The 13,352-nt window shown below is 42.7% G+C and overlaps 1 protein-coding gene across 3 annotated transcripts in view; it reads left to right on the top strand.

Annotated features, from left to right (window-relative positions):
• Nucleotides 1-762: 762 nt before the first annotated feature.
• Nucleotides 763-13,352, top strand: part of mical1 (microtubule associated monooxygenase, calponin and LIM domain containing 1) — a 31,911-nt gene continuing 19,321 nt past the window's right edge. For all 3 annotated transcript variants that reach the window (XM_017487513.3, XM_053686238.1, XM_053686239.1), the window contains exons 1-6: nt 763-919; nt 9,548-9,821; nt 9,932-10,139; nt 11,820-11,930; nt 12,042-12,137; nt 12,882-13,037. In XM_017487513.3, the coding sequence (XP_017343002.1) occupies nt 9,561-9,821; nt 9,932-10,139; nt 11,820-11,930; nt 12,042-12,137; nt 12,882-13,037 (832 nt within the window). In that variant the 5' untranslated portion in view covers nt 763-919; nt 9,548-9,560. The remainder of the gene's footprint in view (nt 920-9,547; nt 9,822-9,931; nt 10,140-11,819; nt 11,931-12,041; nt 12,138-12,881; nt 13,038-13,352) is intronic.

Below are 13,352 nucleotides of genomic sequence, written 5' to 3'. Positions count from 1 at the left end.
TGGAGTGTATGAATGTCTGTGTGATTGTGCCCTGTGATGGACTGGCACCCTGTCCAGGGTGTACCCCGCCTTGTGCCCCATGCTCCCTGGGATAGGCTCCAGGTTTCCCCGTGACCCTGAAAAAGGAGTAAGCGGTATGGATGGATGGAACAGTCTGCAAGGTGTTACATGTAAACGTATGACCTCAGCTGTGGATAGATAGTGTTGCGCAATAGCGTACGTTTGCCACTAGAGGACGCCAGACCGTTAAAACCGATAGTTCTTTATTTTGATTCCGTATAGAACCAATTTATTAATAAGTCAACTATTTAATCAAGTCATCCCATAATAAATGCATTTCCCATAATGCAAATTTGCCCTTAAGTGCTGTAATTAGCCTTATGTGCTATATATAAATCTTTATCTATCTATCTATCTATCTATAAATCTCTCTCTCTCTCTCTCTCTCTCTCTCTCTCTCTCTCTCTCTCTCTCTATATATATATATATATATATATATATATATATTACCCTGGTACAGGCTGCTGGGAAGAAAGTAAGAGGAGTGAATTATCATTCTTTGAAAACAAATGATGTCTATCACAGATGATGTGCAGTAATTAGAAATGTAATTAAAGGTTATTAGGGGGAAATTAGAAGATGACTTATTGTTGTTGTTGTTGTTGTTGTTGTTTTTATTGTTTGCTGTAAATGAACTCTAGCCTGCAGTTACGTGCGCGCGAGCTACAGTTGGTGCCGCCTTTCAAACTCTCAAACCGGAAGAGTTGGGCAATTCTTTTTCATTTATTGACAGAGTCTGTGAGAAGTGCAAGTCAACCTGGAGAACTCCGAGTGTTGGTCAGCTACTGAGACACCGCCGCGACTGTTCGTGCTGTTTTGGAGTGTATGAGGGTGTAAAAGCGGCCACCGCTGACCTGAGGTAAGAGTACCAGAACTTTAACCAGAACTTTAACCAGAACTTCCAGTCAGAGATGCTGTGGAGACGCCACCAGGTCGCTTCATTTACAGCGTTATTATTAGTGTTGTTGTGTATTTTTGAGGGAATATTCGAGAAAGAAACCCACATTGACCTCGTCTGAAAATGTCTAAGCTTGCAGTATGTAATGTATTAGTTTGGTGAATAAATACGTCGAGTGTACTGTGTTATGGTGCTGTGTAGATGTTTCCTGCACGCGCGCGCGCGCGCACACACACACACACACACACACACACAGAGAGCTCTGTGTTCAGTTTTGGGTGGTTTTCCACCCACTCTGGGCCTCATGTTTTTTCCTGTTATTGATTTTTATTCACTCCCGGATGCTAGACTGTCTAAGATAAAATATATTAAACCCCCCCCCCCCCCCCCCCCCCAAAAAAAAAAAAAAAAAAAAAAAAAAAACAACAACGCACACACACTTACTCTTTGTCTTCCTATCTTTGTGAGAACGTTCTATAGACATGAGCAGTTACTTAATGCTTGACAGGGGTCTGAATAAAACCCAAACCTCATCTCAGTAACCGAAAGGAAACCTTTTTTTGTTGCTCTTGTTTTAAATAAAAGCTGTAATTTTTGTAGGGGGAAAAAAAATCAGTTTTCCTTGTTGGGAGAAGATTAATGTCCTCGCAAGGTCAAACCTGTGTTTGTGAAGGCGTCCGTAGATATCGGACACGCATTCCTACACTCGTCAGATGCAATGAGGAAATGGTTAGTTCTACTTTCCATTTGAACCCGCAGCACCTGCTCGAGCTCCGGCATCTGAAGTGTTTGTGCAGGTTGTTCGAGTCGAGTCGAGTCGCGTCGCACAGTGTCCCTGTGGGAGAAACTGTTAACCACGGTCCTGCAGAGGCATCGGCGAGCATGATGTGAAGTTAAATTCACAGTTTTCTCGCTGCTGTGGTCTGCAAAAAAAAAGAAGAAAGAAGTGAGGAACTTGTGAGAGGACGGGTTGCGGAGCGTCTGCATATCTGCTCGGGAGGTGTTGCTGCAAGCTTTGTGTCGAGGTGTTTCTAAAGAGTTTTCACCATATTTGGTTTCTGAAGCCCGGACTGACTCCATCGCCAACCAAACGTGAATCTCGCATGTTCTTAAGTGCGCATGTTTATAGGAAACCATGTAACAATGACGGTTACTAAGCAGTTTGTTACCGAGCACAACTACCAGTCTTCTGGATAGGCCATATTTAACTTCCAGTTTATGTTTCCAGCAATGAAAGAAGAAGAAAAAACAACTTTTTATGCAGTCTGTGTAGCCACACTGGCAATTGAACCAAATGACCGAGACTGTAGATGAATATACAGATTGAGAAGAACAGTATAGTCTGTATGTATCCATCCATCCATCTTCTAGACCGCGGGGAGCATGGGGCACAAGGCAGGGTACACCCTGGACAGGGTGCCAATCCATCGCAGGGCACGATCACACACACATTCATACACTACGGACACTTTGGACACGCCAATCAGTCTACCATGCATGTCTTTGGACTGGGGGAGGAAACCGGAGTACCCGGAGGAAACCCCCGCAGCACGGGGAGAACACGCAAACTCACAGTGCTGCGACGGGAATCGAACCCCTTAGACCCCTTAGATAAAGGGGAATAACTGGAAAGACCTTTCATGTTAGGAGAGAAGAGCTGTATCAGCTTGAGAAGCCCAGCTGGGGTGTCCCTCGCATAGGATCTGTTCATGCTGATATGATCGTTACCCCTAGTAAAATTTTCAGCCAAAGCGATATGTATGCAGTCTGCACCCCAGGTCTCCTTGCCCCACATCAGTGCCCAAGCTCACTGACGCCCTTGTGGTTGAATGGCCAAATCCCCACACGTCCACGCTCCAACATCTAACGCGAAGCCTTCCCAGAAGACCGGAGACTGTTTATAACAGCAAAAGAATGGCGCAACTCCATATCAATGCCACGCCTTCGGAATGATATTTTCAAGCACGTATGGGTGTCGTGGTCGGGTCTCCACATCCTTTTGTCCATATAGTGTATGCTTGGACTGTCGGAAGGCTTATGGGTAGGACCTATGGATGGTACGCAGTTTAAATATATCTGTTTATTATCTGTGTAGTCGTTATAAGTGTCTGAATGCAGAAAGAAGACGCTTCATGATGACTCGTGAGATGTGCAATTTGACCACAAGCACATGACAACACCTTTGCATGAGTTGCAAGGTTGTGAACCCCTGGCGACGAGGCATAATTCATGACCGATGGCGACAAAGCTTTGCATGTCATTACCGCACGTGGCAAATAATTTCATAATCAAAGCTGCTGCACCAGGCGGGGCTTGGCTCGGTAGTTCTCGGAATCTCAGAGAACGTGACCCCTCTAACGCCCGTGTGTCTCAGTAAGTGTTGTCTGGTCTTCACGGATTAGTTTCAGAATCTCGCCCTGAGCACACCTACCTGTGTTTCAGTATTAGGAATAATCCACAGTATTGTGGCCTAAATGCTAAATCGAGGTTTTTATTGCATGCAGACACTTTGCTCAAGGTGGCTACCCTACTCTTTTATAAAACCTAGATAAACAGTATGCAGTGGAACTAATTCGAAGACAAAGCAACGGGCAAACAACACACTCCCTGCTCTGATGAATCATTGGTCTGAAATGAGCTGTAAACGATGCCCCAGGGTGCACAGTTGCACACGAGAAGCAAGAGGTGGTTATGAAATGGATGGCTAGATGTTAAGAGCAGGACTAGTGACTGGATATATTTAGGTGTATCTGCCACTATTGAATGTTTTTGAACAGGTTGATCTTAAACGTACGGGAATAGTAAGTTCTTACCTAGTTTGTTAAAAGGAAATACACTCACTGACCGGCTGTAATAGGAACACCTGTACCCCTGCCCATTCATGCGATTATCCCATCACCCAATCGTGTGCTTACAATCACGCACATAAAGTCAAGATTTTCAGTTAACGTGGACGTCAAAACGTCAGAATGGAGGGAAAGGTGTGTTCTTTGATTGGCCGTGGCGTGGTTGTCGATGCCAGATATCGATGCTAGCATTTCAAAAACTGCCCACCGTGTGGGATTTTCACACACGACAGGCGCTAGGGTTTACCAAGAACGGTGCGAAAAGAAAAAAAAAAAAAAAACCACCAGTATGTGGCCTGGTTAATGGCTGAGGTCAGAGAAGAACATCTCAGCTGGGTCAGGCTGACAGGAAAGCTACAGTAACGTTAAAAATAAACTGTGGTGAGCAGAAAAGTCTCTAACATGTCAAACGTTTTGATGCAGATGGGCTATAACAGCCAAGTCCACATCAGGCTTGGGCAGTGCCGAGAACTCTGATATCGGGACTTTATTGACGGTGGTGAAAGTCCGATTAGCGCTTCACTATTAACTGTGTCAGACTTCTTCCTGCACGTATATTATCACGCCCCTCGGACAGGATTTACTGCACCATTGTGTAAATCTTAGCTCAGTATACATGCTGGGTTGTAAAGCTTCTGAAGGTGGCGTAAAAAACACCTGGTTATGTTTTGCAGAACAAATTACTATAGTTCAATTGTATTTTTTTTTTTTTTTTGCCAGAGCTTCTTTCTTTCTTTCTTTCTTTCCATTCGTTTTTTCTTTCGTGCTTGCTTGCTCATATTTACATTTAATGGCGTTTGGCAGATGGTCTAATCCAGAGCGATTTACAGAAGTGTTTTGAAGCCTCTACACATAAATACATCCTGATACTGATTCACTACTTAGAGTACGATCGATCTTAAAAAAACAAAACAAAACAAAACCCTCTGTTAGGGAGGTATTCTGGCTTGCGTGCTTTTTCTCCCCATTCTGATGTTTGAATTAACATTAACTGAAGCTCTTGACCTGAGCAGTTCATACTCTTACCAGCTACTTTAATATGAACCCTGGTTTCACATTCACATCAAACCTCATACCATAGCATGGTTGTTGGTGCCAGTAATTCAGAAACTGCCGATCTCCTGGCGTTTTCACTCACGACAGTCTCTAGAGTTTAAAACGATTACCATTACCATACCATTGTTGGCGAGAATGGTCAGAGGAGAACGGCCCGACGGTGAGGGTACGGTAACGCTTTACATCCATACTGAGCAGAAAAGCATCTCAAAACACACATCCTGTCGAACCTTGTCCTGGATGGACTACAGCAGGGGTGTCCAGACGTTTTGATTTTTTAAAAAATTTTTAATTAGCTCTTGCATTTTAGCTAAATGTGTGTAAATGCGCAGTCGCTGTCGGGTGAAAGGAAAAATTGCACTCCTGGCGCTACAACAACACAAGTCCGTATTAGGTTGAAGGTTTAAAGCGGCCTATAGCAGATATTGACACCTATACTTAAAGAGGCCATACATATATTTCACGTACATGATGTGGAAATGTTTTTATCATGGTGTTGTTTTTTAATCTGGCTAGGCTATCATGTTTATATTGGATAAGAAACCTTAGGCAAGCCTCATCAAAATCACCGGGAAGAACAGTCGGCTTCCCTAAAGATGTCTTGGCTTGTTAGTTAAGTGAGCTTTCCTAACACTCTGAGCGGCACTCTTTGATCAAATCTTCGGTAAGTACATGCCCTAGTGAACTGGACGTGAGCCAGGTGAGTCGAGTTTGTACTCGCGTACCAGTGGTCAGAATATCCCCGATGCGCCCGTGATGCAGTCTGAAGGGAAGCTTTGAATGCAGTTTCACTTCGTGGGTGTGAGCCGAATTTAAAACGCTCCACGTTCACATACGCTTGATGTACGTGCGAAAGAGAAGCCTGTTGCAGCTCCGGGAAGCCTGCAGTTTTCAGAAAACGTCACCGTTTTTTTTTTTTCCACGTGAAGGGTTTCCCCAGGTCACCACAACGTGCTGTAACAAATTTGAATGAGACCTGCTTTACTTTGTGCTGATCCGAACTCCGCTTCAAGCCTCTATTAATCCACTCTTGATCTTGACCCAACCCCCTCCCCCAAGTCAAAATTGGATTGCAGTAATTAGTCATATTAGTTTTTAGGAAGCAGTGGTTATGTAGCACTAGCACAAGCAGAGGGTAATGTATCATCATTATTTATGGTTTTTTATCTCCATGTCATGGGTTCCTTGCATATATTTATACTTCCTGATTTCCTTGTTTGTTCTGTACAATCCATTATCTGATCAAAAAAAAACTACAAAAAAAAAACAACAGAAGCAACAAAAAAAAAATCCAGGGTGCTGCAGATAAAATATTTATCCTGAACGGCCCGACCAGATGCGCAACTAACCCCAGGCGCTTGAGCTTGCTGGGTTTAAGCATGAAGCTGTCTCTGACGTGTTCGTACAAACTATGTGAGCATGGGTTTATTTATTTATTTATTTATTTATTTATTTAACAGCCAGCATACAATGGCGTGATACTCTTACTGTAGAAAACAGAAACTCCTTATTACCACACCGTTTTACAACTTGGTGTTTTATACTATTTTGCAACATCCTCTATAACATCTATAACACACACACACACACACACACACACACACACAAAGAAATCCACCACTGCAAACTGTCCAGTATTTGTTTACTTGCTTTTCGTCCCTGCATCAAGATACAAATCGGAGATGTGTCAGGACATCCACCAGAAATGTCAGTCGCAAGTTAAGGATCTAAACCGTTCCACTGTTTTACAGTGCGCTATACAACAGCGTTCCCTGTCAAGGCCAGAGGTTGTCCGTAGATGGATGATGGCCCAGACGCAGACCCGGTCGTGTATTTCAGTGGATCGAGCAAAGTTCTCAAAGAAAAAAAAGCCCACTGGAGTTTGAACTCGCCAACTTCCCATCAGTAGGCCAATGTCTTAACCACCTTATCAAACCTACCTGATGATGATGATGATAACAGAGTGTTTAAGGACAATTGGACAGAAGTACACTCTATGGCCAAAAATATGCAGACACCTGACTATGACTCCCATGTGTGGGCCTTTCCCAAGCAAAACATCTCCAACATATGATTGTCTAGACCGTCTTTGTCTTTGACTATCGTTTTTCCACCATGACGACGTCCCTGAGCACAAAGCGAGGTCCGTAAAGACCTGATTTGGAAAAGCCCATGGAAAACCTACCGTATGCAACTCCATATTAATGCCCTGCGTTTGGAGTAGGGTGCTCAGCAAGCACATACTGTATGGCGTTGGCAGGTGTCCAAATGCTTTAGACCATGTAGTGTGTGTGTGTGTGTGCATGTTTATTCTCTCTACTTCAAGTTCAAAGCAGATGTTTCATCTGTTGAGGGTTTGTGGTGCCAGACAAAAGTGGTACAGTGAGCTGCCAGTGTGAAAGAAAACCCCCTCTGAATTGATGTCTCATTTATCGCCACAAACTAATCAGTTGATCAGACTTCTGTATGCAAGAAATTTTATGTAGCTGCGCCTTCCGGTATTTTAGTTGAATATACCATGAGTTTACCTACCTACCTACCTACCTATTTATTTATTTATTTATTTATTTATTTATTTATTTATTTATTGTGGCTTTGATGTCATTCAGCTTGTCTAAGCTGTTCTTTGCTGTTCCCATACACAGCAGTAAATGCACAGGAAGTGGTGTTGCTTGGGAAAACGGGTTACCCCCTCCGACTACTCTTAAAAACCCTACACTCTTTTATCTTGTGCCCCCTTACTGTTTAATTATGTTCATTTTGTGGAAATAATCATAACAAACAGAAGTGAGCCCTGCGAGGCCACGCTGGTTTATAGTTTCCCAAATAACCATGAGAAGGCAGTCAGCAGAAACCGAAAACATCTCGCACCGGAGGCCTTTCCCCATTTCTGACATGATCGGAGACATGTAGCGCGCATGCAGATTCCCGTCATGCCTTACTCGCAGTCGCGCGTCATGTCGTAAATCTTTTCAGTTATAGGGCCGTACAGCCGCATACAGAAAATAGTAGTGGTTTCGCCGTTCGTGTCATAACTTACCTTGCTGCAAGGGGTGAAGTGTGAAGCAGGTGACTAACCGTGCAGTTTTGCACGCTCATTGGGCGACTCGTTTCAAATAGGAAAAAAATGTTTGTCGAGATGCACATGACGCTGGGTGTATTTACAGCTCTGATCATTACTAACAAGATCCAGTGGTGAGTCATATAGAAGAAAATAGTAATGTTTCCACAGCAAAGTACTCAGAGTTTTAGATTGTTTAGCCTTATTTACTTACTTTGTGTGTGTTTCACATTGTAAAGTGCTGCCCTAGTAAGACAAAGGCTAGAATCTGCTAACGCTCTTGTTTTGCCCTGTTCTGGCCGTGTTCTGTCATATGCACAATTGTACCATTTTTGATTGATTGGTACTTTTTAGATTTTTAGATCTAAGCTAAAAGACCTTTCCGTTAGGTATTACGTTCCTTGTTAAGTTACTAGGTGTTTAATTCAGTTCCTGTGCTCTGCTAATTTTTCCATCTGACCCTGGACGGGGTGTCGACCCACCACCGGGCACAGATACACACAGCCATTCATACACTACGGACAATTTGGAAATGCCAGTCAGCCTACAACACATAGCTTTGGACTGAGGGAGGAAACTGGAGTACCCATAGAGAGCACAGGGAGAACAGGCGACCTCCATAGACAGAGGGCAGAGGTGGGAATCTAACCCCCAACCCCGGAGGTGTGAGGCAAACGTGCTGACCACTAAGCCACCATGCTCCCCCAGTTTGATCGTCATGTCCACATGACTGGGCTACATGAGTTTCCAGTCACCTGTGAAGACCACCTACATACCTGACTTTTTTTGTACCTTTCATGAGGGTCTTTATGATCACTTTTCGTCTGACCTCTGCCCTCAGATCTGTTCACCAAGGGTGGCTCTGCTGGGAGCGTTAAGTTCCCAGTGCCCTAGCTCTGCGGTACACCCCTTCACCATGACAAGGTATCCATAAAGGGGATCGACATTCCCACCTCCTAGTCTGAGGCCATTTTTCTCTCTACCAGAAAAGAGTGAAATGCTTCTATCAGGAGAGGGGAGAGACCTTGCCTCTGGCAGAGGAGTTTAATTACCTCGATCTCTTATTCACAAGTCAGGGAAAAAGTGCGAGACTAATAAACCAATTGGATGAGCAATAGCAGTCACTCTACTGATCTGTGGAAAGCAGGTGCTCAGTTTTTGGATGAAGCTCTCTGTTGATTTGTCTATCCAGGGGACCTGCCTGACCTATGGTCACAAGCTGTAACAGATAATGACCAAAAGAATAATATAACAAGTACAGGCAGAGGAAACTCTGCAGTGTTGCCGGGATTAGCCACGTTATAGGACCAGAAGCTTGGCAATCCAGCACAGGCACAAAGTGGAGCTGCTGCCGGGTTAGATAAGGCACCACACGACGCAGTCTGTTTTGCAAGTTCAAAGGTCAATGTCGGTGTTTGAACTCCTATTGTGTTTGTCACTTTTGTGCACCTGTTAAGAAGAGCTTATTGGGTCATTCATTGTGTTATCTAGTGCTATTCTTTGGATGACAATGACCTTTGTCTGCTCTAATCAGGATAATACCCGTGTGTTCCACAATTCAAACGCAAATGCCAGTCAGTAACCACCTACTAATGTAAACTCTTGTTATGCGGTGTTGTCTTCCAGGTCATCTTACAGCATGACTGATCAGCAGAACCCTGTTAATTTAAGCCACGCCCTGTTTGACCGGTTCGTGCTCGCTGGGACGTGCAAAGATGTTCGGCAGAATTTCAGTGAGCTCTGTCGCCATCTACAGTTAGATGCCCAGGATTACCGCCACTTTTACGGTAAACTGAAAGAGAAGCTGAACTATTGGAACGCGAAAGAACTCTGGGAGAAGATTGACAAGAGGGCGGCACACCCAGATTACGACCAGGGCAAACCCTGCGCCAAGACTAAGGTATGAACGTATCTAACTGCTCAAAAAATAACGCTGAATATCGAGTACTCCAGATTTCATAGTATTTGTATCGAAGTCGTATCTCCCTGCCCCCGGTTCTTCTGTTGCAGTGTTTAGTCCTGGGAGCAGGCCCGTGTGGCTTGAGGACAGCCATCGAGTTGGCTCTTCTAGGTGCACAGGTGGTCTTGTTGGAAAAGAGAACATCTTTCTCCAGGAACAATGTCCTGCATCTGTGGCCGTACACCATCCGAGATTTACGCAACCTCGGTGCAAAGAAGTTCTACGGCAAATTCTGCTCTGGTTCTCTCGACCACATTAGTGAGTGTCGTCGTTTTAAAAGGATCCGCTTGTAAATTTATCATTTAAACCACAAATACCTTTTATTTGTCATTCTTGTTAATATTCAAATGGTAGCTTTGTACCACTGACATCTCCATATTAATGTGTTGAATATACATCAGAAACTCTATCCACAGTCCAGCGTATATAAAAGTTGGACAGATCAACTCAAGAAAATATCACTCATGCGTTCATAATTCACGTATATATTACCGTGGAAAAATCAGTAGCCAGTTTTTTTTTTTTTTTTTTTTTATTGACTTCACCAGATGCATCATTCGCTGCGTCCTCTGATGATGTCACTAACTTTACTGTAGTAAAGCTTTCGGCGGGACTGTTTCTAGAATTGAAAGTTTACGAAAAGTCAGGCGTCCCTGTACGGCACTCTCGGAATGCTGCTCATCCGGTCCCGTTAGCGTACCGGAACTATCTCTTGTATAACAAACCGGTTCAACCAGAAAAAGTCAATAAATATATACAAATTAAAAAAAACAAAAAAAAAACAAAAAAAAAACACATGCTCCTTAGTGAGTTTCACAAAACAAAGATTATATTTGGTATGTATGTCTAACCTTAATACACATCACGGTGGTTTGAGGCACCATAACGCTGTAAATATAGCACACGCTGCCAAATACACAGCATGCACAGATGGCAGGGACGAACAAAACCAAGCAAAATTGACTTAAACCCAAAGCCATCGTATAGTATAACTCTCCTGCTAGCACAACATGCAATCAAAAAAATAATAATAATAGAAGCTAGAGGCCATATTAGAAGAATAATAATTTTTTTTTACATGAGATTTTAAGGACAGAGCATCAAATCTCGTACCCAAAAAAGGATGATGACCTTGGAAACTTTCTTAGAAGAGGATGATGAGCATATACTTATTTGTTGTCATATTAACACACTTACTTGACTCACTAGCCCGTCACGTTCTGATGTTATTACGTTAGGTTTCTGGCCAACCAGGCCATGGGACGTGGGGAGCACACAGGAGTGGAGCATCCTTTTACCTAGTGGGATAGCTAATGAGTTTATGATCTGCACACCGCCGTAGTGTTACTGGATGAACGCGATACAAGGCAAAACCAGCACCATGTATCCATATACACTAACCGTCAAGAGTCCAGAGACACTCGACTGAAACGTTTCTCATGATCTTAAAAAGCTTTTGATCTGAAGGTGTGTGATTTTAAAATGTTTGAAATCGGTGTCGTAGACAAAAATATAATCGTGCTGACTTATTCATCTCTTTCATTAGGAACGTAACATTTTATCTACGTTAAAAAAAAAATAAAAATTAATGGGTGACTTGGAGCAAAATATTAATACTGTTTAAAAAGCATCTCAGGGGGATTCCTCACGAACTCGGGTAAGAAAACGCCGGAATACATTTCTGGAAATTCTAGGCAAAAAAGGGGGTCTACTCTGACGATACTAAAATATGAAATTATTTGGGAATTTTTATTTATTTATTTATTTTTTTAATCACATCATAATTCCCATAGATCCGTTTTGTGTTATTCCAGAGTTTTGCTGACTTTATTATTATTATTATTCTAAAATGTGGTGGGGAAAAATAAAAATGAAGAATGACCGGTAGTGTATTTTCTGACTCGCATGTCTGTGATTGTGGTTTTTTTGCATACGCAGGCATCCGGCAGCTGCAGTTAATCCTGCTGAAGCTGGCTCTGATCTTGGGGGTTGAGGTTCACACCGGAGTGACCTATAATGGTTTGGTTGAACCCCAAGCATCAGGAACAGGTATGTGATTAGTTGCTATGCAAAGCCTCACTTGGCTTTCTACTGCACGGCTGTGGTAAAAATGTGACCCGAACAAAGCTGGAAAACAAACCAACTCCGGTTCTTCTTCAGGCTGGAGGGCTTTGTTGCTTCCCGATTCCCACCCTGCTTCTTCCTATCAGTTTGATGTTTTCATCTCAGCCGGAGGAGGAAGATTTGTACCTGATGGTAAGATTTGTCCGGAAAGAATTTTCGTGATATTTACTTTTTAAAGTCCACATTCAAATGTTCTGCTTCTCATTCATAAGTGATGTGTAAGTAATAACTGCCTCTCGCTGGCCGAGTAAGTTTCGCATCTCGAAGTAGGAGAAGGGTTGTGAATAAGTGCACGCCATGTTTAATTATGTATCGGCCTAATTAAAGACATGTACCTGTTCAGACATGTTCTGAAAGTGATACAAATTTGTTGACATTTCAATATTCAGTAGCTTTCAATGAAGCATGCTATGCAATAATTATGTTCTATGTTATGCAGCGTGAATATGTTTTGGGATTTGGATTGTGTTGGCTCAGAATCCACAGCAGCTTTGATCAGGATAAAGAGCTTACTGGAAATGAATAAATGAAATCCTTTTTTTTTTTTTTTTTTTTAAATGCATTTTAAGACATAAAACAGACAGTGGGGGGGCACACACGCACAAAGATTTAAAAGTGTGTATGTGACTAGTCATATACTCACTATAACGGTTTTCATATTGTGTGAAATAAATGTAATTGTTAGAACTATTTAAAAAAAAAAAAATTTTTAATTATCGCCATGATATTCCACCCCACTGATGTACAGTCACGTAATCAAGTCATGTAGTCAGAAAAAAAAATCTAAGCGTGCATTCTTAGATTAGTCATTCGTATTCTGATAATTAGTCATGCATGCCATGTGTGTGTGTGTGTGTGTGTGTGTTTCTGCATTAGGGTTTAAGAGAAAGGAGCTGAGAGGGAAGCTGGCCATCGGCATCACTGCTAACTTCGTTAACCACCGCACCAAAGCCGAGGCTCAGGTGCCCGAGATCAGCGGCGTGGCACGCATTTACAACCAGAAGTTCTTTCGGGACCTTCAGACGGAGATGGGTACGGAAGCAGGACAGTGTGGAAATGTGGGCTTATGAATATAAGCGCACTCAAACTCTTTTATATAGTCACCTGCACGTAAACACTCATGTACTGTATAATACACGCTCGCATAGTTGACGCGTGCACTCCTTCACATACACGCTAATGGTAATGTACACAGACGGGTATACTGCTAGTCCAGAGTTTGGGCTCGGTATTAAAGTCGGTTTAAACTCGGTTTAAAGAATTCAAAATGTAGTTTAAACATGATAGCTTGTAGTTTTGTTTCGTTTAATATTTTTTTTCCCGTTGAATAATTCGATGTGTTTTATC

The sequence above is a fragment of the Ictalurus punctatus genome, chromosome 15 (assembly GCF_001660625.3).
Source record: "Ictalurus punctatus breed USDA103 chromosome 15, Coco_2.0, whole genome shotgun sequence".
Lineage (NCBI taxonomy): Eukaryota > Metazoa > Chordata > Actinopteri > Siluriformes > Ictaluridae > Ictalurus > Ictalurus punctatus.
This window is presented reverse-complemented; position numbering and strand designations above follow the sequence as displayed.